We start from the raw sequence: 26,355 nt of genomic DNA, 5'->3' as shown, positions 1-26,355 counted from the left end.
GCAGGTCATAACTTCTTACCTGAAGTTCAGTTCACACTCGGACCGGCGGCCGCCTCGGGTCTCTTTTCCTTCTGCGTCCCTTTTCCTTCATCCACCTGCTGCCTCCACCACTTGCTAATGTTACTGAATCTGTGGAAGCTCTGCGATGCCACCACACGAAGTAACGAGTAACGACCCCATCTAAATCCCAGTAACGAGTAACGCGTTCCTGATTTTGGCATAATAACTAGTTACCGTGCTCGTTACCACAATAATAACGTAGTTACTGTAACGCGTTATTAAGTAACGCGTTAGTCCCAACACTGCCAATCATACTGCAGCCAGCACACGTCCAGGACCAGCTGAGTGGTGGAATTCATCTTTCTTTTCACTGTCATAGCAAAGATATGGGTAAATGTACTTCTATTTATTATAATTGTAACTAGTGTGGCGTTGGTTCATCTGGTGTGATGAACAGGGATACTGTACATGTCTTGATGGGTACTTAAGTGAAGCTGTAATGTGTTTACGCAGTGCACATGTGTGTGAGAACGACAGTTTGCAGGGATAAAAACGTTTAAACGTTATTTGGAGGCAAAGTCAACAAAACTTCTGAAGCTTTTAGAATTTTCTGGTGATTCTATGCATGCAGCTTTAAGTCATATTATGAATCAGACTCATGACTCCACGTGAGGCTGTAAAATAATTGCCTGGATTCATCCTAACATGCCTGCTGAGGTCTTTGCTTACAGTTACACCCACTTAAAGGACATATATGTCATCATTTGTCATGGTCCTGGGTCATCTTACCCAGAGTTTGGATTATTGAAATATTTTTCTTTTTCAATATTGTTTCATGTATTTCCTCCTTTATTTATGCCGGATACTAGTTTCCGAGTTCATTCAGACTTGAGTTCTCCCCGCTGTTCTGTCCTCTTGTGTCAGTCCTCCTGTATTAAGTTCATTCTTGTCTGTGTTCTCTCACTTCCTGTTTTATTTTGATAGTTAGCCATTCCTTGTGCTTTGCTTTCAGTTTTGCTTCCCTTGTCTTGTCCTCTCATTACTTCCTGCTGTGTTCCCCACCTGTTTCCACTTGTCTCATCACCTCTTGTTGCTCCTGGATTTTGTTTCCTGATTTCAGCCTTGACCTATTGCAGCATAACTAAGGGAGGACTCAGGGTCACCTGGTCCAGCCCTAACTATATGCTTTAGCAAAAAGGAAAGTTTGAATCTTGAAAGTAGAGATAGTGTCTTTCTCCTGAATCCAAACTGGAAGGTGGTTCCACAGAAGAGGGGCCTGAAAACTGAAGGCTCTGCCTCCCATTCTACTTTTAAATACTCTAGGAACAACAAGTAGGCCTGCAGAGCGAGAGCGAAGTGCTCTAATAGGGTGGTACTATGATCAGGGGTGCACATAAGTGGTCTGCAGGTGCACATTCGCTGTCAAAATAAAAGATGCGCGCCAGATAAGAAGTTGCAACGCACGTTTGCGTACATAAGATTTTCTGGAGGAGGACAGACATTTGTTTAGAACTCCTCAAGATGTCGAAGAAGCTCCTTTAAGCAATTACTGTGGTGTTCCTCCACCTCCAAAGAAATGTCAGGAGTCCGAACCGCAAAAGAAGCACGTATTCTCGGAAAAGTGGTTGCAGGAGGTGAGCTGGCTTCAAACAAATGATGAACGCACAAAGATGTGGTGCGGAATATGCTGTGAAAATCCCACTCTAGCGGACGAAAACAGTGCCTTTTATATGGACGCAAACGCACATCGCAACTTCTTATCTGGTGCGCATCTTTTATTTTGACAGCGAATGCGCACCTACGGGCCACTTATGTGCAGCCCTGACTATGATATCAGGTCACCAGCGACTCGTCCAGGTGTAGGGGTAAGGTTGGGGTTTCTAAACGGGCACATTTTCAGAAACTAGAAAATGTTACTTTCATTTTTACTTTCATCTCGGCATTACAGATTTTCTCATTAAAAGATTTGCAGACTAGCAAAGTTTACCCCCAACAAGTCACCAGTGAGCTGGCGGATGATGGAAGGTTAGCTTATGTTCAGTTCTTATTTATAAGGAAGGGGAACAGTGATATGATATCATTCATTATTGACTTCCTCGCTGTGCAGAGAAGTTTATCTTGGTTTTGTTGCCCTGTTTTAGCCCTGCAGCTGTGCACTGAACTCGCCTCTGGTTTGATTTTTAAATGAGCTGCAGTACTTAAATCTATATGTTAGCAATATTAGCTTATTGCTAACAGAACGCACACTGAAATGTAACTCTTGTGTCGACAGTTGTATATTACAGAAATATATGTGGCTGATGAAGCTATTTTGGGCTGTACTAAAATGGTTCAGAATCGGTGTGTGTTTGATTTGGTAGATTTTATAACTGTGCATCAATTTGTTTTGTAATCTGGCTGTAACAGCAGCCACCTGAAGGCCACAGAGTGATGACCGAAGTGTCTCGCTGTCTGCCGCTGGTCTCTTTGAATGTCAGCACAGGGCTGAATGTCTCAGATGGAGCCTGCTTGGCCCCCCTGGTCAGCTTTGGCCCAAAGACAGTTTGTAGATTGCTGACTAGGTGGTTCCCAGATTCACCACAGTGCAGTCATCAACAGCTGGGACCAGTTATAGAATTTACTGTTTTTCTTCCTTTTCATTTATCGTGCTCTTACAGCAGAAGAGTTCAGTGTGCTCGCTGGACCGATATGCAGATTAAAAACACTCCCCTTCACACTTAAAAGGACCTAAATTAACTGTACTGTGGCCAGTGTTGTGAAGGTTACTTTTAAAATGTATTCCACTACAGATTACAGATTACATGCCCCAAAATGTATTTTGTAACATATTCTGTTACGTTACTCAATGAGAGCAATGTATTCTGAATACTTTGGATTACTTAATATATTATCATGCTTTTTGCAACTACATGAATGAACTATTGCTGTGTGATTTATTACTATTGCTGACGGTTACTCTCCATACCAACACCAACTAGATGTTTAAATCTTAATATAAATGAGTAACAGTAGGTGGACATTAGGTAAGGCTGCACTTTTTGCAGCGATCTCGTATATAAAACAGGTCCGCGGCTCCGAACTGTAGTAAAGGGACCTCTGGCTAATACGTCCGGTTCGTGTCGGGCTCGTAGCTGAAAACTAGCTTTACTTTGTTGTCTGGGTCAAGTTTGCTAGCGAGAGACAGAGAGAGGCGTTGAAAGGCTGCTTACAAACACGAACACGGTGTACAGTCGAGTCTTAACAGCTTACTTACAGCTGGGCTCGTCAGGCACTCTTCTTGGCTGCAGTGGTTATTATTATATTTACATGCTTCCAGCTCCTGGTTCTGCTCGGTGACAGCTCGTACTTTTCCTTTTTCTCCCTCCTCGCTCACAGAAACATCACGGGTCCATTCTCCCTGCAGCACGGACTACACTGCCCATCAGGCTACATTCTTTGGGCCGATGCCTGTAACACTCTGCCTATTGCCTTCATATTAAATCATTTTGTGAATAATTTTTTAAAATATTTCTTCAAGTCATTATGCGGCGTGCAACTAGGGGCGACATGGGCCGCGAGACTGAGACACAGACATTAGAGCCTCTTAATGCGTGTTTTGTGCATGGAATTACCAAAACTAGAGAGAGCAAAGCTGAACATATGAAACAGGAAAAGACCGCCGTGCAATCCATTTATCAGAATCAGAATACTTTATTGATCCCTGGGGGAAATTATTTATTTCAACAAAGTAACTGAATACCACCTTTTCAAACAGTAACTCTAACAGAATACAGTTACTCATATTTTGCATTTTAAATACGTAAGGGCGGTACATTTATTCCGTTAGTCGCCACTGACTGTGGTGCGGTTACTTAATTTACACTCTATCTAAAGCAAGCCATGTAGTTCCCCTCCTCTCTCTAAAGTCTGCTAAGGCTTTCATCTGATTTCCTCATATACAGAGAGCAGCATGTTTATGGATTTCCTCTTTCGCTGACATCACACAGCTCTGGGACTAGAAAAAAAGTGTTTGAAATGAACCGTCGCAGTCTGATGTGTGATTTTTAGTTATTTATTTATTTATTTTGGCCCTTTCATCCATCAGGAAACTTGGGCCAATGATCTGAACCAAGTCAGAGAGCTGATGACAACCTTTATTGATGACACCATGAGAAAAACCAATGACCCGGAGTTCACCGTGAGCGAGGTATTCAGCACCAACATGAGTGGACACCATCTTCCTTCTTCTGCACCAAGTTTGACAATCGATGCTAAAACTGAGTTTTGGCAGGAATGCAGTTGTGTTAAAAAACTTGCTCGAAATTCTGATCAACAGAAAGCAGTCTTTAAGTTTTTGGAGTGTTTAAGTGAATACACAATCATCCCGTAGCAGTTCTACAGCGTTGTGGAGTCTGCAGGGGCGGGGCTGGGGGAACGGGTTAGATTACTCTGAAATCTGAAGCGTTTCTCCTCTTCCAGTTCCTCGGCTTCCTGTTTTCCAAGGAGAATTGTATTTGGGATGAGAAGTTCTCAGACATCAGCAACGTGGACATGAACAACCCTTTGTCGCATTACTGGGTCAACTCCTCACACAACACGTCAGTTTGACTCCGTCACACATACTAATGATGCTCAGTAATATTTCCACATACTGTTGGTTTAAATGTCTCTATGTGTGAAAGATAAAATGTCTCCTGTTGCTCTTCAACAGCTACCTGACAGGTGATCAGATTCGCAGCGAGTCGTCCACAGAGGCTTATGTCCGCTGTCTGCGTCTGGGATGCCGCTGCGTCGAATGTTAGTATCAAACTCCCGGCGTGTGCTGCACCCGAATGACGCCACTGTTCGGGCCCGGCATTAGCATGCATCCTGAGTGATTCTGTTGCAAGTGGACAGCTCAAAGACGGTGACGAAGGAAGGAAGCAAGCAGTGACGTCTGATCATTCAAACCAACGTCTCAGCGTAATCTGGGCTGACTGGGCTACGGCCGCATGCTTTTACCAGCGTGTGTAGATGTGTCCTGAGCAAGGCTGCCGATTTTAATACAATGTCCAAGTGTAAAAGACACTAACAAGTATTGAATAGTCGATAAAGTCTTTTGTACGCCTTACAGACCAGCGAGCCAGCTCTAACACTCAGTAATGCTCCTGCCCCAATATCTCATTCATCAAATATGCTTCCAAAAAAAAAAACGAAAGAAAGTTGGCTGGTGCAGGTCAGAGCGACTGCTGGGGTCTCCACGTGTTTGCCCAAAAACTCGCGGTTAACGTCACAGTCTCTAAGTTGTCGGTTCTCTCTAAGTGCACGGCTGCTGATTACACATTTGATCTTTGAAAATGGAAACTCTGTGCATGCTAGTTTGTATCAAAGTGAGCAAGAAGTGATCGCAGGCCCTCGTCGAGATGTGAGAGCAGAACTTTGATTTTGAGCTGTCCACTTTTGATTGGCTCCCTCAAGACACATGTTAATGTAGGCAGAACAAAAATCAGTGACTGAAATAAGATTTATTTTAACTCTTGTCTGTCTTATATGGTTTCTAACATATAAATTAACCACCCCGTCCACTCGATGTTTTGGGGCTTTTCAGCTTAATTTGGCCAAACTCTTATTTAATGCTTAGTAACGTTTGACGTAAATGTCACAGAACCACAGTTGATTGCTTTAACTTTGGACATGACTCATACCATTACATGTAAAACAAGAGTTTTTAATAAGAGTTTTTTTTGCTCACTCAGTGTGTTCACAGTGTCTCTTTGTGTGTTACTGAATGCAAACAGTGGACTGCTGGGAGGGCCCCGGGGAGCCAATCATTTACCATGGCTGGAGCAGGACGACGAAGATCAAGTTTGAGGATGTGGTCAGAGCGATAAACGAGCACGCTTTTGTCACCTCAGAGTAAGAATCAAAACAACCAGACGTGTTACTCAAAAAATGCTGCCTTTGACTGCTGTTAGATCTGAATATAAGCTGATGATGGATCCAGATAAATCAACATTGCAGTTCTGTGAATTCAAAGATCTGAGCTAAACTGCAGAAGCAGCGATTCAATGTGATGATTTAAGAACTTTTTGTCAGCCTCTTAATTCATTGGGAAGGATTCTGTTTTTTCATTGGACCATTCAGAACATCTCGGTAACCACGTCTCGTTGTCTCAGGTTCCCGGTGATTCTGTCCATAGAGGAGCACTGCCCTGTAGATCAGCAGCGTCAGATGGCTCGTACTTTCAGAGAAGTATTTGGAGACAAACTGCTGATCGAACCCGTGGAGCACCTGGCCGAGCAGCTGCCTTCACCCACGCAGCTGAAGGGCAAGATCATACTCAAGGTAATGTGGTCTGAGCGCATCCGCGCGTCAGTGGAAACGATTTGTCATAATTCCTGAAAACGGTGCTCTCCTTGTTTTCTTTGAGCAGCACAAGAAGATCAACATGGAGGGAGGATTCACCGTCAAGGATGTTAGAAAGGGACAGAAAGAAGGAGACCTGGAGATCTGGGACCCTGTGGATCAGGTATTACCCCACATATCAGTGTGTGCCATTGATGAGAGAGGTTTGAGGTTCTGAGATTAAATGTGTTCAGTTATGTCATTTAAATGTAGCTAAATCCAGTCAAATCCAATGAATTTCTCTGGATTCAGGGCTGACGGTTCTTGCCACTTTTTGCCTCTATTATGATAATATAGTGTTAAACAGCTGCGTTAGTACTGTAGCGTAACAAACGGACTCGTGTCTGCGCTATGCTGGGTGCTCATGTGCGTCTGCAATTTTTTGTCATCTCTCTGTAATTCATTGACCTCACTGAGCGAAAGCAGCGCCCGACGCTTTGTGTCCCTGTTGCTCTTTGAAAAGCTTCCTGAACAAGTGGCATGTTTTGCATGGGAAGGTGGAAATGTAAATGTTCATTTCTCTTTGTCAGCGCTGGAACAAGCACTACTGTGTGATCTCTGACGACAAGCTGTACTATGCAGAAGAGTACGAGGATGAGGAAGAGGATCCCAGGAAGGTAAAAACCAAAGTTTAGTAGCAAACTTCAAATATCAGGTTTATGCATCTTTTTTGGACATGTGGTGCAATGAGCTGTAAAGAAGCGAAAAGGGGATGTTGAATGATGTCTTATATTAAAATTTCAATAGATTAGTTATTATTTCCAAAGTACAACGATACTAAAGTGAAAGTACTAAGTATATGGTTTTAAAACAGAAAAATAGCTCCTCCTGATTCATTTGATTCTTGTTACTCTTGTAATAAAAAATAGCATTTTATGATTATAGATGACTAAGCTCGAGTTTATTGTAATATTCATCTTGTGATAATTTCACTCGTCATTAGCGAGAAATGCTGGAGCCCTAACCCTGACTCCTTCAGCTCCAAGTTATTAACAGAACTTTTACAATAATTTAGAAAAGTGTTGATAGAACTTTTGTTTTTGTGACGTTTCAGTATCAGGACCTTCACTGCTCGGAGCCGTGGTTCCACGGTCGCATGAAGGAAGGCAGGCAGATGGCCGAGCGGCTGATCCAAGATTACTGCAAAGAGACCAGCGGACGAGACGGCACCTTCTTGGTCCGACAGAGCGATACCTTCGTTACAGACTATACGCTCTCCTTCTGGTACAGTGTCCCATGTTTTTTTTTCATCAGATTTACACACCAGCACTAATTTCTGTTTGTCCTTCCCCCTCTGTGTTCGCTTTCTAAGGGTGGGACCTTGGCGTCATGTAGTATAGGAAACGAGAAGGGCGAGAGATTTGAGAATGGGGCTCAGAAAAATGTAAAGTTTGCTCTGCTGTGAGAATGTGTCTTGTAGTGTGTGCTATACTACTATCTGACCATCACATCTCCTACTCCATGGTGGAAAGCACAGATGCTGTGTGGGATTTTTAAGAAATATTAAGAAATTATATAAAAATGTGCACTATATAAAACAGTCAGTAAATCAACAATAACTAAACACTGAAATACACAATAAAGATAAGCCTGAAGAATTTCTTCCTGTTTAGGGCTCATAGGAGGCATCTGTGTTCAGTAGTTTTTGCACTTAAACAACCTTCCTCGAGGTTTCTGTGCTCATTAATGATGAATAGGAATATTGACTTTATACAACATAACTAATGACCTTACCCACTAAATGATTTCCACTAATAAAATCATCATTTACATGAAGGAATATGAAAAACAGAAAATTCAAATTTTCCCACTTTAGTTAAAATAGGATTGTTGATTATCTGCAGTAATTTGTTTGCCAGCAGTGAGATCACACATCCCTGTCCTTCCATGCGCTTTCACAGAGGTGGGTTTCAAAGCGGCTTGCAGAGGCAACAGCAGTTGTTAGCAGGCTAAAGCAGTTTAACTGGCACACTCTATATCAGCTGCCAGGATAGCTAACTGAGCTTAGCTTCACGCTGTGTTCAATTTGTGTGGTTCAACAAGGATCTATTATTATTTTTATTCTTGTACTTAATCTACCTTTCCTCAATTTAAAGTTTAATGTAATGTGACATTAATGTAAGGCACTGAAATCATCCTCTGTGTGAAAGAAGCAGTTTTAGCTGATTGGCTGCGCTTCACAAATGGAAGGTTTGAACAGCAAATGGGCGGGGCTTCTGTGCTCACAGCCAGAGCTGTGTGCCTTAGATAGATGATGCTGGAGAGATCCTCTCTATCATACATAACCAAGAGTAAAAATAAAGTGTCTACTTCCTGGTGTGTCACAGTTTGCATTAAAGCTGCACCTAAATTTAAACCAGAGAGGAAAGGAAAGAACAAAATGAGAGCGTAGTTGAAAAGCTGGTGGTAATGTCTATAAAAACCCAACAAAAGGGTGAAAAATCCAGGGAATGAAATTCCAACAAAATTCCTCAGCTTGAGGATAATGAGGGAAAACTCACAGCAGTGAAAACAGACCATCCAACAGAGACCACGGGGAAGACTGGAAACACACAATAATAATGGATTGCATTTATATAGCGCTTTTCGAGACCCTCAAAGCGCTGTACAATTCCACTATTCATTCACACACTGGTGGAGGCAGCTACAGTTGTAGCCACAGCTGCCCTGACAGAAGCGAGGCTGCCATATCGCGCCATCGGCCCCTCTGGCCATCACCAGTAGGCGTTAGGTGAAGTGTCTTGCCCAAGGACACAACGACTGAGACTGTCCGAGCCAGGGCTCGAACCGGCAACCTTCCGGTTACAAGACGAACTGCCAACTCTTGAGCCACGATCGTCCCACACACACTCTGTAGTGGGGATTGAACACAGGAGTTTGGAGACACAAATGAAACTGTTAAGGACAACGAGACAACAGGAAACCAACAATAGCCATAACTGAAACAAGGAAACCCTGAAACATGAATGAACTTCTAGAGGAGGAACATGGAAAAGGGAGCGCGTAGGAGATAACTACAAATAACTACAAATACAAGAACCAAAAAACACAACGGACTGAAGTCATTCCTAGAAAATCACGACGTAAACAGAAACCAGACACAAACCAGACTCAGTAATTTAATAAGGAAATAAGGTCAGTAGAACAATAACGAAATAAAAACTGTAATCCAAACGTTACACTTTTGAACAGAAAATACAAACTGAGGGCGCCGGTTCAGCTCGGTGGGATAAGCAGCCGGTCTGGGCTCCAATACGACCCTCAGCCCTTTGTTGGATGTCTCTCCTGTCAGGCTTCACTGCATCTATCAAAATAAGGCCGAAAACACGTTTAAACTCAAATGGAAACTCGGACTAGAATATGTTCAATTTGAATTCAGTTAGGGTTAGAAGCTGAATAGGTCAGCTGTAAACACTTTGGTAGCTTCATGTTTCTGCTACACTGGAGAAGAAAGCTTGATGTCGATGTCATCATTTCGGTCATTTGTTTGCACGTGTTTCAGGCGAAGCGGGAGGGTGCAGCACTGTCGCATTCGCTCCGTCACAGAGGGCGGACACACCTCCTTCTACATGACGGCAAACCTGCACTTTCCCAGCGTGTACGCCCTGATCCAGCACTACAGAGACAACCCACTGCGCTGCCAGGACTTTGAGCTGCGCCTCACCGATGCCGTACCAAAACCCGACTCACATCTGCAAGAAGGGTTTGTTCCACAGTGCTAAAATGCATCACAGACATCACAGGGTGCTGAATCATTTTGCAGTGTGGTGTGAATGATTAACTCGTTATTTCTCAACTTCTCAGCTTATAATAAAAAACCAAACCCTTGTTTGATGCAGGGCTCCACATCGATGTCCAGTTTTAGTTGTGTTACTGTAGCTAAGCTTACATCTCACATTCAGTCCCACACACATATGCATAGCTTCTGTTTCTCACTTTCACACTTTCACACATGCACACCCACGGACGGGTAGTCACTGCCCTCTCACTTCTTTCAGCCTTTTTTTTAAGAGCATGGAAGAAAGAAAACTCCTGTTTCTGTCAAAGCCAAGCCATCATCTGATAAACAGACATGCCGCATAAATAGAATAGAATTCAACTTTATTGTCATTGCACATGTCACAAGTCCAGGCAACGAAATGCAGTTTGCATCCATCCAGAAGTGCTTTAGCCATGAGATAGATACATTAACAATTTCCTATCACTATAAGTATGTACAGGCTCTAAATATGAAACTATACAGAAATATGAACTATGCAAGTTATAAACAGTTGTAGAATTAAAATGATCGTATTGTACAGAATGATTATTTATACAGCATTTACAGTAGTGCAGTTAAGATAAGTGAGATATGTGGATAATTTCTACAGAGGCTATATAAAGTGCTAGTGGTTGTGAATGTGTAAGGGTGTAACCCTCCTTGTGTTTGTGTGGAGCAGGTGGTTCTACAGTAACCTGAGCAGAGGTCAGGCAGAGGATTACCTAATGAGGATTCCCAGAGATGGAGCCTTTCTCATCCGGCAGAGAGAAGGAGAACCAGACTCCTTTGCCATCACATTCAGGTACCGTGCCAAAGGAAATTCAACAAATGTGTCTCCACTGAAATGTGTCATTTCATAAAGGGTGAAATAAAGTTGATGACCCCTCATTATGTAACTGTAATCTCCATAAAAACTTTCCATTAATTCAGACACTGATCCATTAGTGACAAAGTTGGGCTAAAATGTGTGTTTTCCAACCTAAATCTGATGATCGGGGTGACAGAGCCAGAACACACTGCCACCGTGAGCATCTGCATAACGGGTTTAGTACTGCAAACATAACTATTTGTTATCAACTTCTGTCATTCAGAGGTGACGGTAAGGTGAAACACTGCCGCATCCAGAAGGAGGGCAACATGTATCTGCTGGGCACCACTACGGAGTTCGAGAGCCTCGTGGAGCTGGTCAACTACTTTAGGAAGAAACCGCTGTATCGCAAGATTAAGCTACGTTACCCGGTCACGCCCGAGCTGGTCGACCGCTTCAGCACAGTGAGTTTCAAGAGATTCTGCCACTGTTGCAATAAGTTTGTGGAAACTAGTGAATCATTTGCGCTTGAGAAACAGGTAATTATGGTAGCCCCAAGAGTTCAAACACACTAACAGCTAGAAAACTCAAGGAAACTCACTGTTTTTGGGTTTTGCAATAATGCAACGGAACAGCTGCGGACGTGACAAGCTAAGAGTAAATGGCTGTTAGCAAACATGTCTCTGCAGTATTTTATGAATCGTGTGAATAAAACACTCATTACCTTGCATCTTTGTCTGCAGTGTTACATCCTCACTGCGTGCGACTCTGGAGACTGTGCTTGTCCTCTCTGAGCTACCATAGAATTTTCTAAAAAAAACAAAACACACACAAATAAAAGGAGAAACAAAAATCAGTATTTGATCACTTATTGTATTTACTGCCATGTTAGTTGTAGAGTTCCTGCTCGTCTCTGACTGTAAATTAGGAAAGTTTGTGGCAAAGCCAGTAAATTCCTCAGTGTCAAAATACATGGTGATCAGTCTGAGGAAGGTTTATCATTTTAAACTCAGAACATTTACTGTACAGTTTACTACAGAACATTTCAGGTCAGCGTCAGGTCATGATATCCTCCTAACAGTGCGCTGTGTTTCACAGGAGAAGAACTGTGCCTCTTTATATGATGTGAAGACGTATGTGGAGCCCAATGAGATCGAGCCCTCGCTGGTGTGTATGCAGTCAGATTTGGTCATGTGGTGTGTTGTCGAGTATTCTTTGATTATCGTTCCTTTAACGTTCTCAATTCTATGTGTTTGTCTCCTTTAGCCTAAAAATACTGTCAAGGCATTATACAGCTACCAGGCGAGGAGGCCAGATGAGCTGAGCTTTCAACAAGGAGCTTTGATACACAACGTGTCCAAAGAGGCTGATGGATGGTGAGTCCACACGCAAGTTTGTGTCTTTGCATGTACGTGGTTGGCATGGCCACGGACTGATTTAGTGACACAGATGTGGAGAAGGCCCTCCGCCCTCAACAGTAGAGATCGGACTCCAATTAGAAGTGACATGAAGTGGCTTTTTGTCTTTGCTGATGTATCTTAATGTAACAACTTTGTGTTGATTTTTAGCTAGTTTGTGTATTTCTTTGGGCATCTTGGTGTCTTCTTATTTCTGTCTTTTTGTGCTTTTTTTTCTTGTTGTGTCTGTTTTAGATGTTTTGTGTCTCATTGTAGCGCATTTGGTCTATTTGTGGTATTTACCAATGTTCCCCCTAAGCTGCGCGCGTGCACAATTGTGCACTGCTGGCACGGTCTCTGCGCACAAAATCTGTGTTGCGCACAAAAATAATCTGACCTGAATTGAAATTAAAATTAAAACTTTAACAATTCTGTTTTGCAGTGTTAGTCAGTGAGTGACTGGCTGCTCCCGTATGGGATTAGAACGATGCCGCCTTATCCCACAGCCAATGATGCGATTCACATTCGTATATGTTTGGTTTTCTTCCTGAATACTGTCGTTGGTTATATTTACTGCGGGAAGAAACGGTAAAAACGGCGTTTTATAAGGAAAACGCTCGAAAGCGTGAGAGCAAAAACAACACCAAACCCCTCCCCCTGCCCTTTCCTATTGGTGGAAAAATGTACCATGTCGACCAATCAAAAAATGATATGGCAACATGGCATTTAGATGTTTAGGGAGGGGGAAGTTTTAGGAGTGACGGCGTGTTTGAGACGTGAGAGATTTGCGACGTTTAGCGCAAATCTTGTGTAGTTAGTGTGTAGTTAGTGTGTAGTGTGGTCAATAGTTTTGTTGTGTGTGTCAGAGCAATGAGGAAACTGCTGAATGTTACAGGTGTTACAGCAGTGACACATCTCCTGTTGTCAGGCCTGCAGGTATCAGGCTGTTGTTCTCCTTTATCTCATAGTGTGTGTGTGTGTGTGGGGGGGTGGGGGGTTGTTTTTTTTGATTGAATTTACCAATGAAATGATTCTAACAGTTACTTCAAACCCTCAGTAACCCTTACATAAACATGGCTAATTGCAAACACGGGACTTTTCACATCAACTTACACAGAAGTATCATTAAGGACAGCAACTTTATTATTTAGACTCTTTCTCTCCTACTGAGCTCTAAACTAACTTTAATAATGAACTCTGAGTCTGTTAGACTCCACGTCTTACCGTTAGTGCTTTTAAATTTGATTAGTTTGACTTTATTAACAGACTACATACAAACGGACTTTCAGGGTGGATGTAATAAAATAATTAGAAAGCCATTTCTTGGTGCAGCTGTCTCGTAATTAGAGACCAATCTTTAAGTAACGATCTCCTTCTGCTGGCCTCTGACAGTGGACTTGTCTGTGTGCTTCTATTGTTAGATCTGAGTCCTCGGTGCAGCATTTGATGCTGCTGACTGATTATTACACAGTGTAGAAGACATCATCAAAATGTATTGTGCTGGCTTGAATAGTGTTTAGCTGACAGATTCCAATGCGTTCATGAGTCTTCCTCACTCGCAGAAGTTATGTGTCAGACATGAGCTACATGGACTGCTGTAATTCCTTTATTCTCATGTTGTTTTGAAGGTTGTCAGAAAAGCCTTTAGTTGCTCCAAAATACTGACAGGGACTAAAAATAGAGCCCATATATTTTCTATATTGGCTTTTCTTCACTGGTTCCCTGTTGAATGCAGAACTTAAAATTCTTCTCCTGACAAACAAAGGCTTGAAAGATCAGGGCCCATCATATTTTAAAGATCTTAGCACCTTATTGTCTTAACAGAGCACAATGTTCTAAGACTGCACATATTAAACAAATATGTAGGACTGCTTTCTTCCACTTGCACAGTATCTCTAAAATTAGAACCATCCTGTCTCAGAGTGACGTAAGATCCTTCTCATCACATACAAGGTCTTGAATATTCAGGCCCCGTCTTATCTTAAAGACTTCGTCGTACCGTATCACTCCATTAGAGCACTTCCCTCTCACACTGCGGGCTTACTTGTGGCTCTGGTGACCCTCAATCCTCCCTTTGCTGCGCTGCACAGCACTGAGTGATGCACTGAGTGTTTCTTGTTCAGTCTGCTGGAGGTTTCTTCCTGTTAAAAGGGATTTTTTCCCCTTCCCACGGTCACCAAAGTGCTTGCTCATAGGGGGGTCGTCTGGTTTTGTAAGCTCTTTGCCTCACAGTATAAAGCACCTTGAGGCGACTGTTGTTGTGAGTTGGTGCAATATAAATCAAACTAAATTGAACTGAAGTGACTCATTCTGCTCATTACAGGTGCAGAGGAGACCACGGTGGCAAGTTACAGTTATTCTTTCCTGCTAACTACGTGGAGCCAGTGTCCAGCAACACCGAACCTGTCATCAGAGTGCAGGTAAAGATTAGAAGTCAGGTCAGAGTTCAACTGTACTGTATCTGTGTGGAAAGTGACTGAAAACGAACTCTATTTGTGATGTCTGCTAAAACAGGAAATGGAAGATAACCCACTAGGTGAACTATGTCAGGGCGTCGTGGACATCTCCAAATGCAACATTCAAAACTGTGAGTACTCGTTATCTTGGTGTGTCACACAGTCACAATGGAAAAGCACAGTTAATATACATTACACAGCAGCGTCGTCCAGTTTAGTTCAGTCCTGAGCATTTTTCTGTGGCTTTAACTCAGTTTGGACTAAATGTGTCATTACTGCGTTAGGGTTTGTATACACGTCGACTAAATCCTGATTCCTCAAAGTTTGCACAAAGTTTGGGAGTCAAACATCACTGGGCCTCTCTGTCTTCCTTTTTGTAGTGAAGAATGGTAAATACGGGAAGCCCCACGCAGTGACCTTGCAGGACCAGGATGAAGACAGTCTGCAGTTTGACTTGACTGCAGGTTCTCTGGAAGAGCTGTTTGAATGGTACAAGGTGGCATGGGACATTATTCAGAGAACGGCGAACCAGCAGTACAGCAAGGATCAACAGGTGAGTGCGATATGCTTCTGTGGAAGCAGAGCCCTCATCATAAAACCTGTTGGGATGCGATTGCTGGAGGTTGCAGCAAAACCAGCAGCAACCACAGACTTTGGTCACCTGCTGATTGCCATGGTTGCCTGTAGATTGCATGGAAGACATCAACTTGTATGCAAACAGTTGGAAACTAACCACCAAGCGTTAGTGAAACTGGAAAAACTGCAGCACAAAACAGAACGTTTGCATCCAAAGTTCTGCCTTTAATGCTGAAACCAACCAATGCAAATCTCACTGGTGATGGGAGGAATCTGCCCGCGACCAAAGCAATCACAAGCAGGTCTTTGGTGCAGCAGTGTATGCATCTTTGCAACCAACCCGTCCCTAGCAACTGGGGTGTCAACCAATGTTCTCTAGGCTTGTGTGAATGTGACTTTAAACGAGATACAAAGTGACTACAAGTGAATACAAAGTTACTTACTAACAACTACAACGACAAAAACTGCTACAGTGAGACACAAAATGCTCCGTTCAGTCAGTGGGGCTGGTTCTACTGGTGCTCTCTTCCTGTTAAAAGAGAGTTCTTCTTTCCCACCGTCACAAAGTGCTTGCTCACAGAGGATCATGTGGTATCTTATCTGATACCACAGATACGATGTAGGGCAATTTAAGACAAATGTTGTTGTAATTTGAAATCATTTAAAAATATACAAAATTAATGTAAAAACTAATAACTGAAGAAACTATAACTGCAAAGAAATGATGTAAAAGAGCATCATCTGTGTGAGCTTACGGGAAGGTTGTGTATTGACCGAAGCAAAGTGCAAGATGCAAAACCACATCGGCGTCTATATTCATAGGTGGTCTGTCCACATTACAGTGCAAACAGGAAGTGACTTGTTTTTCTGTTCGATATCAGATGAAACAACAGGTGGAAGTGGAGAAGAAGGCAGTGGTCGCCACGGAGATGTCGGAGGTGGTGGTCTACTGTCAGCCACGCAGCAAAGAGAAGGACCGCTTTGGTAAATACGTGTCAACTCACATGTCTAATGCAGACAGGCTGCGCTTGAAGCTTTTGCACGCTGCTTTAAAATGAAACCTTGCCTCACTTATTTAATCTGAGGTTAAGAATCGAAATCATTGGTGAATGCGGTGTTACCTTTGTAACTCCATGTCACAGTAAGATGAATTCAAGCTTTGTGTTTGAATCGCTTTTCTCCAGACCTCCAGTTATAAAAGCAACGTAGTTATTGTACAAAGTGTAAAATAAAACCACAAATACTCACACCCAGCCTTGCAGGATTAAAAAAGCATGTTTAAAGCCGGCAATGACAAACTGTCTAGCTTGCAACAACATTGTCCTGATCGGTGGATTTATTGATAACTCATCTGTTTAGTAAATGTCACTGATTGACTTTGGTGTGCCACAGGGTGCTCATAGCTGTAAAAGTGCCTGACCGCTGCTAATCGGGGTTACTGTGTTTGGTGTGCTGGGCCTGTTATGTAGGCCACACACGGCAAACAGAGGGAGGTGACCTTTACGGGGCCAGCTGCCAAATTTCAATCAGGTATCATTTTTACCTTTTATAGGTGCAGTCTCTGTGGTGTCTCAATGAATAAGCAGATACCTTCTTCTTCATTTCTGACTTTTAGATGTTATTTTTTATGTTAGTTGGCGTCTAAACTTCCTTTCAATGACACAATTTTAAAAATATAATTGCAGTCACAAAAGCGTTTAGATGCTTTTACTCAAGAGCTGGTCCCATCCTGAAATGCACGTCCGTGACTCCTGTAACTACACAGTTTCTAACATTGATTTAAATGAGTCCTTCTAGCCGAGGAATTATTTGAGCTGAGGAAACTCGTCGTGTTCAGCCACAGGTTGTTGTACAAACAGGATGTGACCAAGAGGAAAGATCTAAAGACAGACGGTTTCCTGTGATGCACTGTCTCAATCTGGAAATAGATGCTAAAACTACATTCGCACCACAATTGATTTCTGTAGGTTCAGAATGACTCGGTGACATTTCCAAATAACAGATCTGCAATATCAGCTTCTAAACCAAATAAGCATCTGAAGGGAAAAAACGCAGTTAAATCTGAAAGCGTCTATAAACCTTTATTTAATCGCGTTGTACCTGAAACTCGTTTTGCAAGAAGCTTGTGTGTAGCATTTATTTGATACTATTTAGGTTCATTTTTAAATGTGTTACTTTCAAAAACAGGAAAAGACCGATTTGAAGTGGGCACAGTCACATGAAACAACGCCACGGCCACTCATGGTTAGAGCCCCAAAACCCACAATCATCGTTTGATGACCACCACTTATCATGTGGAGTGTGGTTACTGAAAGGAAAACAGTAAGATGTGCTGCTGTGAGCAGGATTTGTATCTGATGGACCAGCTTCAATGTTCTGTGCTTGTTGCTCATTTTTGTTGAGCATGACATCCAGTTCAGATAAATTCAGTTAAATTTTATTCCTATGGAGCCGATCAACATCAATAGTGAGAGAAAATGTTTGCTGCTGTGTTTTGGGTTAAGTTAAAACCTTTAATGGATCAATAAAGTCACCGAACAGTGAATTATAACACAGCAGCCTGAGACAGCTCTCTGGCTCCTCTTATTCAGCAGCATTGCACATCGACAAGTAATCGAGGGCCATTACAGTTTTTATATGGCAGCGGACTAACTCGCCCGATGTTCTTGAGACTGTGCAAACACAAAGTGTGCAGTTGCGGTTTTTGTCACTCTCTGATCAAAATTGACTGAACCAGCAGCAAAAGAAGATCAAAACTATGCTTCTCGTTTGATAAACAACATCATTTAGTCCTTCTTACTTTGGCACTTTTGCTTCCACCACGATAAAATCACACTTCCTGTGCAGCTCTTTCTGTCTCTGTGTACTTCAAGACCAGAAATGTAAACTTTTACAAATGATGCCAAACTGCTCTCAGCCGTGTCTCTAATACAACCTCTGTAACTTTGCTCTGCTTCACTTCAGCAGCATCAGGTAATGTTCATATGTTGATTCATGGTTTTCTTCTGTTTTTGATCTACTGCAGAATATTTAAGGTTATCTGCTATAAAAAGCCAGAACAGGAAAATCTGCTTCATGTTTTTGTTTTATTCTCAGTTACTTCCACAGAAAAGCGTCTGCTGTGATGCTTCCACCTCTGATAAAGTCTCACAACTGTCAGCTTTGTTTTTATACAAAGATCTAAAAATATGGATTTGTGCTGATAAATGATCAGAATTATAATATTTCTGACTGTCTGAGTGAAAATGTGTGAGAGGGTGGGGTTTAGATGCAGTTTAGACATGCATCCTTTCACAGTCTAGTCCCCAAACAACCATCCCTCTGAAATAAATCCAGTTAATTTGTTTAGCTCACTTTAACTAAATGTCAGCTCCCTCTCTTAGCAAGCAGCGAAGGTGAGGTGGCTGAACCACTGAACTCCTCCCCTCTCTCCTGCTCTGCAGACAGTTACAGCTACAAGGAGGTCCGCTCCTTCGTGGAGAACAAGCTTCCAGGGAAGAGCCGCACCAAAGACTTCCTGCAGTACAACCGCAAAGCTCTGAGTCGTATCTACCCGAAAGGCCAGCGCGTCGAGTCCTCAAACTACGACCCTTACCCGATGTGGGCCCTCGGCTGTCACATGGTGGCTCTCAACTTCCAAACAGCAGGTACAGCAGTGCTCATTTATCACACAGCGGAGGACAAAGGAGACAGTTTTGAGGGCTTTATATTTATCTTCTTATGACAAGAAAACATTCAAGTGAAGCAAAGTACAAAAACACGCTAAAATATTTGTGACAGAATATAATTATAAATTTAGAATAAACCTCCGCCTGTAGGTTGAGCAACACGAGGATCGGCACATTGAAAGGACGTGAAAATGCAGAAATAAATAAGTCTGAGGAAATAAAAGTGTGAAAATGGGAAATAATAGAGGATTTAACACTAGCATCCCCCAGGCTTCTACCTTTCTACCTATAAAACCCGAGAGCAGCCAAATGGCTGGTAGGCTTTTAGCTAGGCTTTAGCTTCAGCCAAGTGGAAGCTAAATTGGCTAGTCATTCATATGTAAATTAGGTCGTTATCTGGGAATTCTGGAGGGAGGGGAGTGGGGGTGTGTGATTGAGGGCGTGGGGGAGCTGCTAAAAGCTGTGCACTTCCTTTTGTGTTTCATCTTGATGCATTCTCAATCATCCAGGGAAATAAATCTCCAAAAGTCACCAACTTGGAGTGTTTCAGTTTGCCATCTTAGGGAGAAATCAACACACATGGGTGTATGTCCTTTGTTGCTGAGATTTATTGATAAAAACAGTACAAAAAACCAACCATTTGTACACATATTTACAAATAATTCAACATTTTCAGCAATCACTCACAATCCTGGCACTGCCATGGTATCTGTAGTCTGCATTTACCACATGTGTATCTGTAGCAGTGAACACATCGCACAGTGGCCTGATTGTTCTTGCAGTTGTGTTTGACCTGACACGTGGCTCTTTTTCCAGGGTTAGGTGTGGAGGGTTGTGTCAAAGGCAACTGTTCTTTTCTTGCCTTCTTCGCAGCTACATGAGAGTGAGCCAACTCTCTTGCAAGCTCCACCAGGAAGTCCACCCGTCTTTCCTTCGTCCCGGTGCATGCTTGATACAGCACATGTGCATTCAGTGCTGCCATGTCAATCATGTTGTAAAACACGGCGACTGGCCAGCGCTGTGTTCCTTTGCGGACAGTGTACTCCCGAACCATCTGGTCCATCACATCCACGCCACACTTTGTTTTGTTGTAAAGGGTGACAGTGTTTGGCTTCCTTTTGGTGGTGTTATCAGTCTGAACCACGCTGTGCATGCTGCTAAGAATATAGACTGTCTTCTTCCGTTTGGCCACATACGCCGTCAGCGTGGCAGCAGAGGTTGAAAACACCTAAGAAATAAGATAAATTGTTATTTTCATAGCCCTTTTACACACAATGAAACACATAAACATAGAACCACAAAAGACCTGCAACATACCTGAGTGGTGAATTCATTGCGATCTGTCTGTCTAGTGGATTGAGGAATTTCCCTGCGAATCCTGTTGACTGTGCCGAGGATGGTGGTTTTCCGTCCAAGAAGTTTTTGCGCAAGTGAAAGCGATGTGAAGAAATTGTCCGTGGTAACATTTCTGCCCTTGTCTAGGAATGGTTCCATCAGCCTCATTACTACATTTTCAGAAAGTCTCTCCCCAGTGGGACGATTGGGGTCCTTGCCAAGATATGGGAAGACATTGCAAATGTACTTGGATTTTAGGTCGCAAGCCACCCAAAACTTGATCCCAAACTTGTCAGGTTTACTTGCAATATTCTGCAGGAAACAGCACCGAGTCTTTGATGGGAAAAGCTGTTCATCAACGGTGATATGTAGACCAGGGTTGTAGCACGTGATGCAGTTGGTGACAAATGATCCCCACACACTGGAAATTGCAGCGAACTTATCAGTCTTTGCTCGATTTGCTCCATTGTGGCATCAATCAGACCACTGGTATAATGTTGAAATGTACTCACTCACTTTTTATTATTATTTGTAAATATGTGTACAAATGGTTGGTTTTTTGTACTGTTTTTATCAATAAATCTCAGCAACAAAGGACATACACCCATGTGTGTTGATTTCTCCCTAAGACGGCAAACTGAAACACTCCAAGTTGGTGACTTTTGGAGATTTGTTTCCCTGGATGATTGAGAATGCATCAAGATGAAACACAAAAGGAAGTGCACAGCTTTTAGCAGCTCCCCCACGCCCTCAATCACACACCCCCACTCCCCTCCCTCCAGAATTCCCAGGTAACAACCCAATTTACATATGAATGACTAGCCAATTTAGCTTCCACTTGGCTGAAGCTAAAGCCTAGCTAAAAGCCATTTGGCTGCTCTCCCGGGTTTTAACATCCCATTAATACAAGAAATCTTCTATTTGTAGTATCTGAAAGCTTATTTCAGTATATTACTCCACTTATATGTAGTATTTTGGCTATGAATAGCTTTATAAACCCATATATTATGTGTTTAGAGACACTATGTCTTTGTCTTTTGAGCTTAGTTACAGTCACGGTAAAGAGAAAATACACTATCTGTACATTACTAAGAATTTAAGTGTCAGGACAAAGTAAAAAAAAATCTAGTCTTTAGCAGGTCGTACATTTGGGTTCGTATGAGCTGAGATGAACAACAACACCTGACGCTGTGTCATTATTTAGTTAACTAGGGCTAAACCAACATGCAGAAGCAGTGCGTCCACCCCATGGTTCTGTAGCCTGTGCAGTCTTTCAAATACCTGTTCTCTGTGTGAGGTTAACAAACATGTTGGCCTGCTCTTCATTACAGTGTTGCTTCAGTTCGTTTGTCCACAGCATCTCAGTCGGGCTGTGGGACTGATGGGCTCACATCTGACTCCAGAATACATGAAAGGCGTTCAAGGAGTTCAACGTTTTTCACACGTTACGTCAGCACCTTGTCTTAGTTTTTGTTCAATAAATAATGGCACAGTGCAATGTGTCACGTGTTGGGATTCATTTAAAGTTACATTTACCTCATTTTAAGGCCTACTGAGGACCAGGTCATTTTATTATGTCCTGATATTTAAAGATATGCTGATGGGTTGCCAGTGCATCACTCTGCACTAAAGCTAAACTCAAACTGCCCTCTTTATGTTGTCTGTCATGTCTTTGGGGGATATCTGTCTACTCCAGCTGAAAAAATAACACAGGTTACACTATCGAGTCTACCTGTTAGAAAATTATCAGGATTTGCCTGAAGGAGAAGTGACACTGTGAAGTTATTCAGGTTCTTGTGTCCACCCAGATAAATACATGCAGCTGAACAACGCCCTCTTCAGTCTGAACGGACAAACGGGCTACGTGCTGCAGCCGGAGTTCATGCGTATGGATAGCTACGACCCTCATCAGGACAAGAAGGAAGTCAAATACAAAATTGTGGTCAAGGTGTGCCGCCACACGCACACACACTCTCTGTGCCTCTGTCATGATTATGAGTCACGTTCAGGGTCCACTTATGTACAAAAATGCACTTTGGGCCTGATTGTGTGCAGAGAATAAGAGCAGTTGTGTTCGTCCCTTGCAGGTGATTGGTGCCAGGCACCTTCCGAAGCCAGGCCGCAGCATCGCCAGTCCATTTGTGGAGATCGAGCTGTGCGGGCACACAGAGGAGAAGTACAAGACCATCGTCTATCGTAAGGAGATTCTCCAGCAACCTTTCTATTTTCCTCTGTTTCATCTAGTTTTTCTCTAACTATTAAAAATGTAGCTTGTGTTCGTTGTTTCAACGCTTTCTGCAGGAATTAGAGATTTGAAAGAAGATCGATGGTAAAATTGTAATAAGGTTGTGTTTGTTGTGTATCTATATCAACACTGAGATTTGCCTCGTCTTTGTGGGGCTTTCGATCTCACAGTGGAAAAATTGTGGGACGTGGGGGGCTGGAGCCTGTCCCACCTCTCACAGGGCAAAAGGCGGGACGACCCGGGAGAAGTCGTCCATCACAAAATATAATAATAATAATGAAAAACCTTAAAATAGTCAGAGCTCGAGCAGCTTCGGCCTTAGCTGCAATTCTGCGGGAACTTTTATTCTTTTCAGCTTGAGGTTCTGGGGACTTTTAATTTAATGGGGACTTGAGGCTTCACAGGTTAAATCTTTGCACGTTTCTGCCCCCTGCAGGTGACAATGGTCTGAACCCAGTGTGGAAAGGCTCAGAGCGCATAATCTTGAGTGTGTATGAGCCTGAACTCACCTTCCTGCGCTTCATCGTCAACGAGGAGGACATGTTCTCAGACCCCAACTTTCTAGCTCAGGCCACGTTTCCTGTGAAAGGCCTTCGCTCAGGTGGGAATTCATACACGCAGCTTCTGTTACCGTCACTCTCAGGTAGTGCTCGTTATCATTATTGCATGAACTGAATGTTACTTAGAAGCAAGATTTAATGCACACTGAGAATACTTTCACCTGAGAACTATATCATGTGGAGCTCAAGTTAATTTCCTCGTTCACCAGTTTTCTCACAGGTGTGCTCGCTTTTGCTGTATTAACTTTTTGTATGGGGCTCATATTTTAATAAGAAGAGACACTCCACGTCTCAAATTATAAATAATGAAAGAGGTGAAACAATCCTGAATCATTTGATATTTAAGTAATGTTAGACAGTGGCTAGCTCATGTCTCTTGTATCCTGGCCAAACTTTAATGTAAACTTTTAGATTCTTCGTAATCGGGGAGTTTCCACTCTGAGTGTGACGCAGCTTTAATATCTAATTTTAGCAGGCTTTAGTATTTTGAAATTCCACAAAAGACTGACACCACACACTGAAGTGACCTCATTTGGAAGTGAAATTAGGTTGTGACTCATTTTAAGACTTTTTAAGTTTAGAGGGAACACAACTCACACAGTCACGTTGAAAACAACGGTTTTTTTGTATTTCTGTAAAAACTAAACTAGGTCCATCGTTACTGCTTAAGATTAAAAAAAATGTAATTTTTAAAAGTGATTTTAAAAGTCGAAATGAACACGAATGAATCAGGTTATAACACAAATCAAGGTGATGTGAATAAATGAAGGAAATGAACTGTTTTGGGTTTGCTTCCACAGGTTACCGCTCTGTCCCTCTGAAGAACGGCTACAGTGAAGACTTGGAGCTAGCTTCTCTTCTGGTCTACATCAGTGTGCAGCAGGCCGGGGTGAGTAACGCACCAGGAGCGCATCGACGTTTATGTCACTGTGGCGGGATTTCTGTGATCTGCTGACTCGGCACGTATCGTTCAGAAAGCGGAGGAGGAGCTGTACTCGTCTTCCAGCCAGCTGAAGAAGAAGCAGGCAGAGCTGGGCGAACCCTTCCTGTACGACACACACAGCAACCTTCAGCGATCCTCCCTGGCTCAGCCCACCAACAACCTCATGAGGAAGGGCAGCACTGGTGAAAATCCAAGGTAAGTCTGAAAAGTGCAGGAATACTCTAGCAGCGACAGTCTATTCACGGAAAGGACCCCGTTCGTCCGCTGCTGTCGTCTTCGGGTCTTTTGCCAAGCTTAGTGATATTTTGGTTGATTTTGCTGCCGCTAACATCCCGCCTATCTATCAGACTAATTTCATTGCCGTCAGCGGATGGCCTGCTTCACTTCAGTTGAGGTCCTTAGGCTGCCACAGCTTCCAAATTTCAGTGGCGAGCTCAGAATAAACTGATTAGGAAATTCCATCCATAAAACAGCTTTTTGGTGGATTATCTAATTTGCATTTCATGGTGCATACTGCAATATGTACATATACTGTAATATATGACAACTAATTTGTGATACTTGTTACTCTCTGCTCTCAATCTGTCCGTCTTTCTCTCCAGGTCAAAAGAAAAGAAGATAAACAACAGTAAATTTTACTCCTGAGGACTCATTTGTCTAACCTGTGTGAGCAGCAGGCTTCAAATCTAGTATCAATGTTTGCTATGGGAGCTGTGATCTGGAAGAGCTTTTTTTTTTTGCCATCTTTCCACCGAAGATGGCAACATTCCAGTATCCCGAATGGTTTTCTATTTATTTAAGATTGGAAAAAAATTGTTCCTAACGTTTTGGAGTTTTTGAAATATGGAATTGCTGGAGGAAATGTAAGAGGCCGTTACAACGGTCCAAGTAGCCAGCGTTGTGCTTGATATGTTTGCATTCAGTCTGTTATCAAACTGCATCGTGTTACACTGATGGTATTTATTTTTCATTAAAGAGCGGAGTCTGAAATAATGACGATTTCACTGCAGTGGCTGTTCTGCTGCCAGGGAGCTTGTGTTTAATTCATTTTAGTCATTTTGAATGTGGTTTTTTTGTGTTTTTTTGCTGTGCAGTTTCACCAGTGTGACGTTTTTCTTCAATGTTTGTTTGATATGGAAATCCGATCTGTAATCTCATGCAGTGAGTGTTTCCTCTATTTAATATGAAGGCAGATTGTGGTTATAGCTGTCCCAGAATTCCTCTGACTTCCTCATGAATCGAGTCAATAAAGTATGCTTGGTGAACGACATTATCTGTATTTATTGCATTGTTTTCTGCTCCACCGCATTTTAAAGTAGGCTGCAGGGACAGCAGTAGGCCAAACGCTTGAAGTGAGGAGCGTAGAGAGGCCTCGAACAAAAGAGCAAGTCCTCCATCAAACACTGGGGAAATAATTACCTGTAAGTTTGTTCACTTACAATTTTTAACAAAACATATTCCATAAAGGAATATACTTCAGCCTGTGGATCTCCAGCTTCTCTGAAGACTCATAGGCTGAAGTACAGCATGGAGAAATATGGAAGTAATGAGCCTGTAACCCTGGTAGACAAGAGCAGTGCAGCTAAACCAATGACAGATGCATCTACTGAGCATGAAGCGTGTGGCTGGACTCGAGACAGAGAACGAGTCCCCAGCTCGTCTCAACACAGGAGATGTTTGCAACACTGCCCTGTGCTCCATCTCCACTACCAGCATCACTGAAACCACTACTGCTCTACAACCACTTGGGTATAAGATCAAGGATGCAAGCAGAGGAAGACAAAGGCTGGAAAGATGTTGATGCGAGTTGCAGAAGGGTGTCAAAATGAGGTACAGCAAGCTGTCCATAACACAGGCTCTAGATGCTACCAAACAAAGGCTGCAAGCGCTGAGAAAAAGGCTGAAGAGATATACCAGAGAAGAATAAATGGCCTTCTGGCAAACCTGTGGCGTCCAGGTATCATCTCATGCAAGCAGCAGTGACTCTGACTCCAGCTAAATGAGAAGAAACTGTCCAAAAAGATGAGGGAAACGTGTCCACCTGCAAAACCATTTGTGTTTCTTCTGTTTTCTCACTAACAGCTAAAGCTTCATGTTTTCCCCCCATTACACTGATATAATAACATGAAGAAAAGAAAAAACACACCCGGTTGATAACATATTCACAGACAATTTATTTTTGATTGAAATTATTTCACATCATAGTTGTTATTTTCCTGTTGAAGATCTTTTGTATTTTTATTA

General features: G+C 42.6%; 1 protein-coding gene across 1 annotated transcript in view; it reads left to right on the top strand.

Annotated features, from left to right (window-relative positions):
• Positions 1–25,393, top strand: part of plcg2 (phospholipase C, gamma 2) — a 45,938-nt gene extending 20,545 nt beyond the window's left edge. Inside the window, exons 10-33 of the mRNA XM_086302099.1 lie at positions 4,085–4,186; positions 4,459–4,577; positions 4,691–4,776; positions 5,757–5,874; positions 6,135–6,303; positions 6,392–6,487; positions 6,894–6,980; positions 7,418–7,587; positions 9,866–10,066; positions 10,803–10,925; positions 11,215–11,395; positions 12,030–12,098; positions 12,198–12,307; positions 14,652–14,748; positions 14,843–14,915; positions 15,165–15,337; positions 16,242–16,344; positions 18,804–19,007; positions 22,172–22,311; positions 22,451–22,559; positions 23,045–23,209; positions 23,969–24,057; positions 24,143–24,306; positions 24,714–25,393. Coding sequence (XP_086158225.1) covers positions 4,085–4,186; positions 4,459–4,577; positions 4,691–4,776; positions 5,757–5,874; positions 6,135–6,303; positions 6,392–6,487; positions 6,894–6,980; positions 7,418–7,587; positions 9,866–10,066; positions 10,803–10,925; positions 11,215–11,395; positions 12,030–12,098; positions 12,198–12,307; positions 14,652–14,748; positions 14,843–14,915; positions 15,165–15,337; positions 16,242–16,344; positions 18,804–19,007; positions 22,172–22,311; positions 22,451–22,559; positions 23,045–23,209; positions 23,969–24,057; positions 24,143–24,306; positions 24,714–24,756 — 2,991 coding nt within the window. The 3' untranslated portion in view covers positions 24,757–25,393. The remainder of the gene's footprint in view (positions 1–4,084; positions 4,187–4,458; positions 4,578–4,690; positions 4,777–5,756; positions 5,875–6,134; positions 6,304–6,391; positions 6,488–6,893; positions 6,981–7,417; positions 7,588–9,865; positions 10,067–10,802; positions 10,926–11,214; positions 11,396–12,029; positions 12,099–12,197; positions 12,308–14,651; positions 14,749–14,842; positions 14,916–15,164; positions 15,338–16,241; positions 16,345–18,803; positions 19,008–22,171; positions 22,312–22,450; positions 22,560–23,044; positions 23,210–23,968; positions 24,058–24,142; positions 24,307–24,713) is intronic.
• Positions 25,394–26,355: the final 962 nt, after the last annotated feature.

The sequence above is a fragment of the Aulonocara sp. 'chitande type north' Nkhata Bay genome, linkage group LG7, assembly GCF_057382095.1.
Source record: "Aulonocara sp. 'chitande type north' Nkhata Bay isolate Kocher_YH1m ecotype deep benthic linkage group LG7, A_spYH_male_GT1.1, whole genome shotgun sequence".
NCBI classification, from domain to species: Eukaryota; Metazoa; Chordata; class Actinopteri; order Cichliformes; family Cichlidae; genus Aulonocara; species Aulonocara sp. 'chitande type north' Nkhata Bay.
This window is presented reverse-complemented; position numbering and strand designations above follow the sequence as displayed.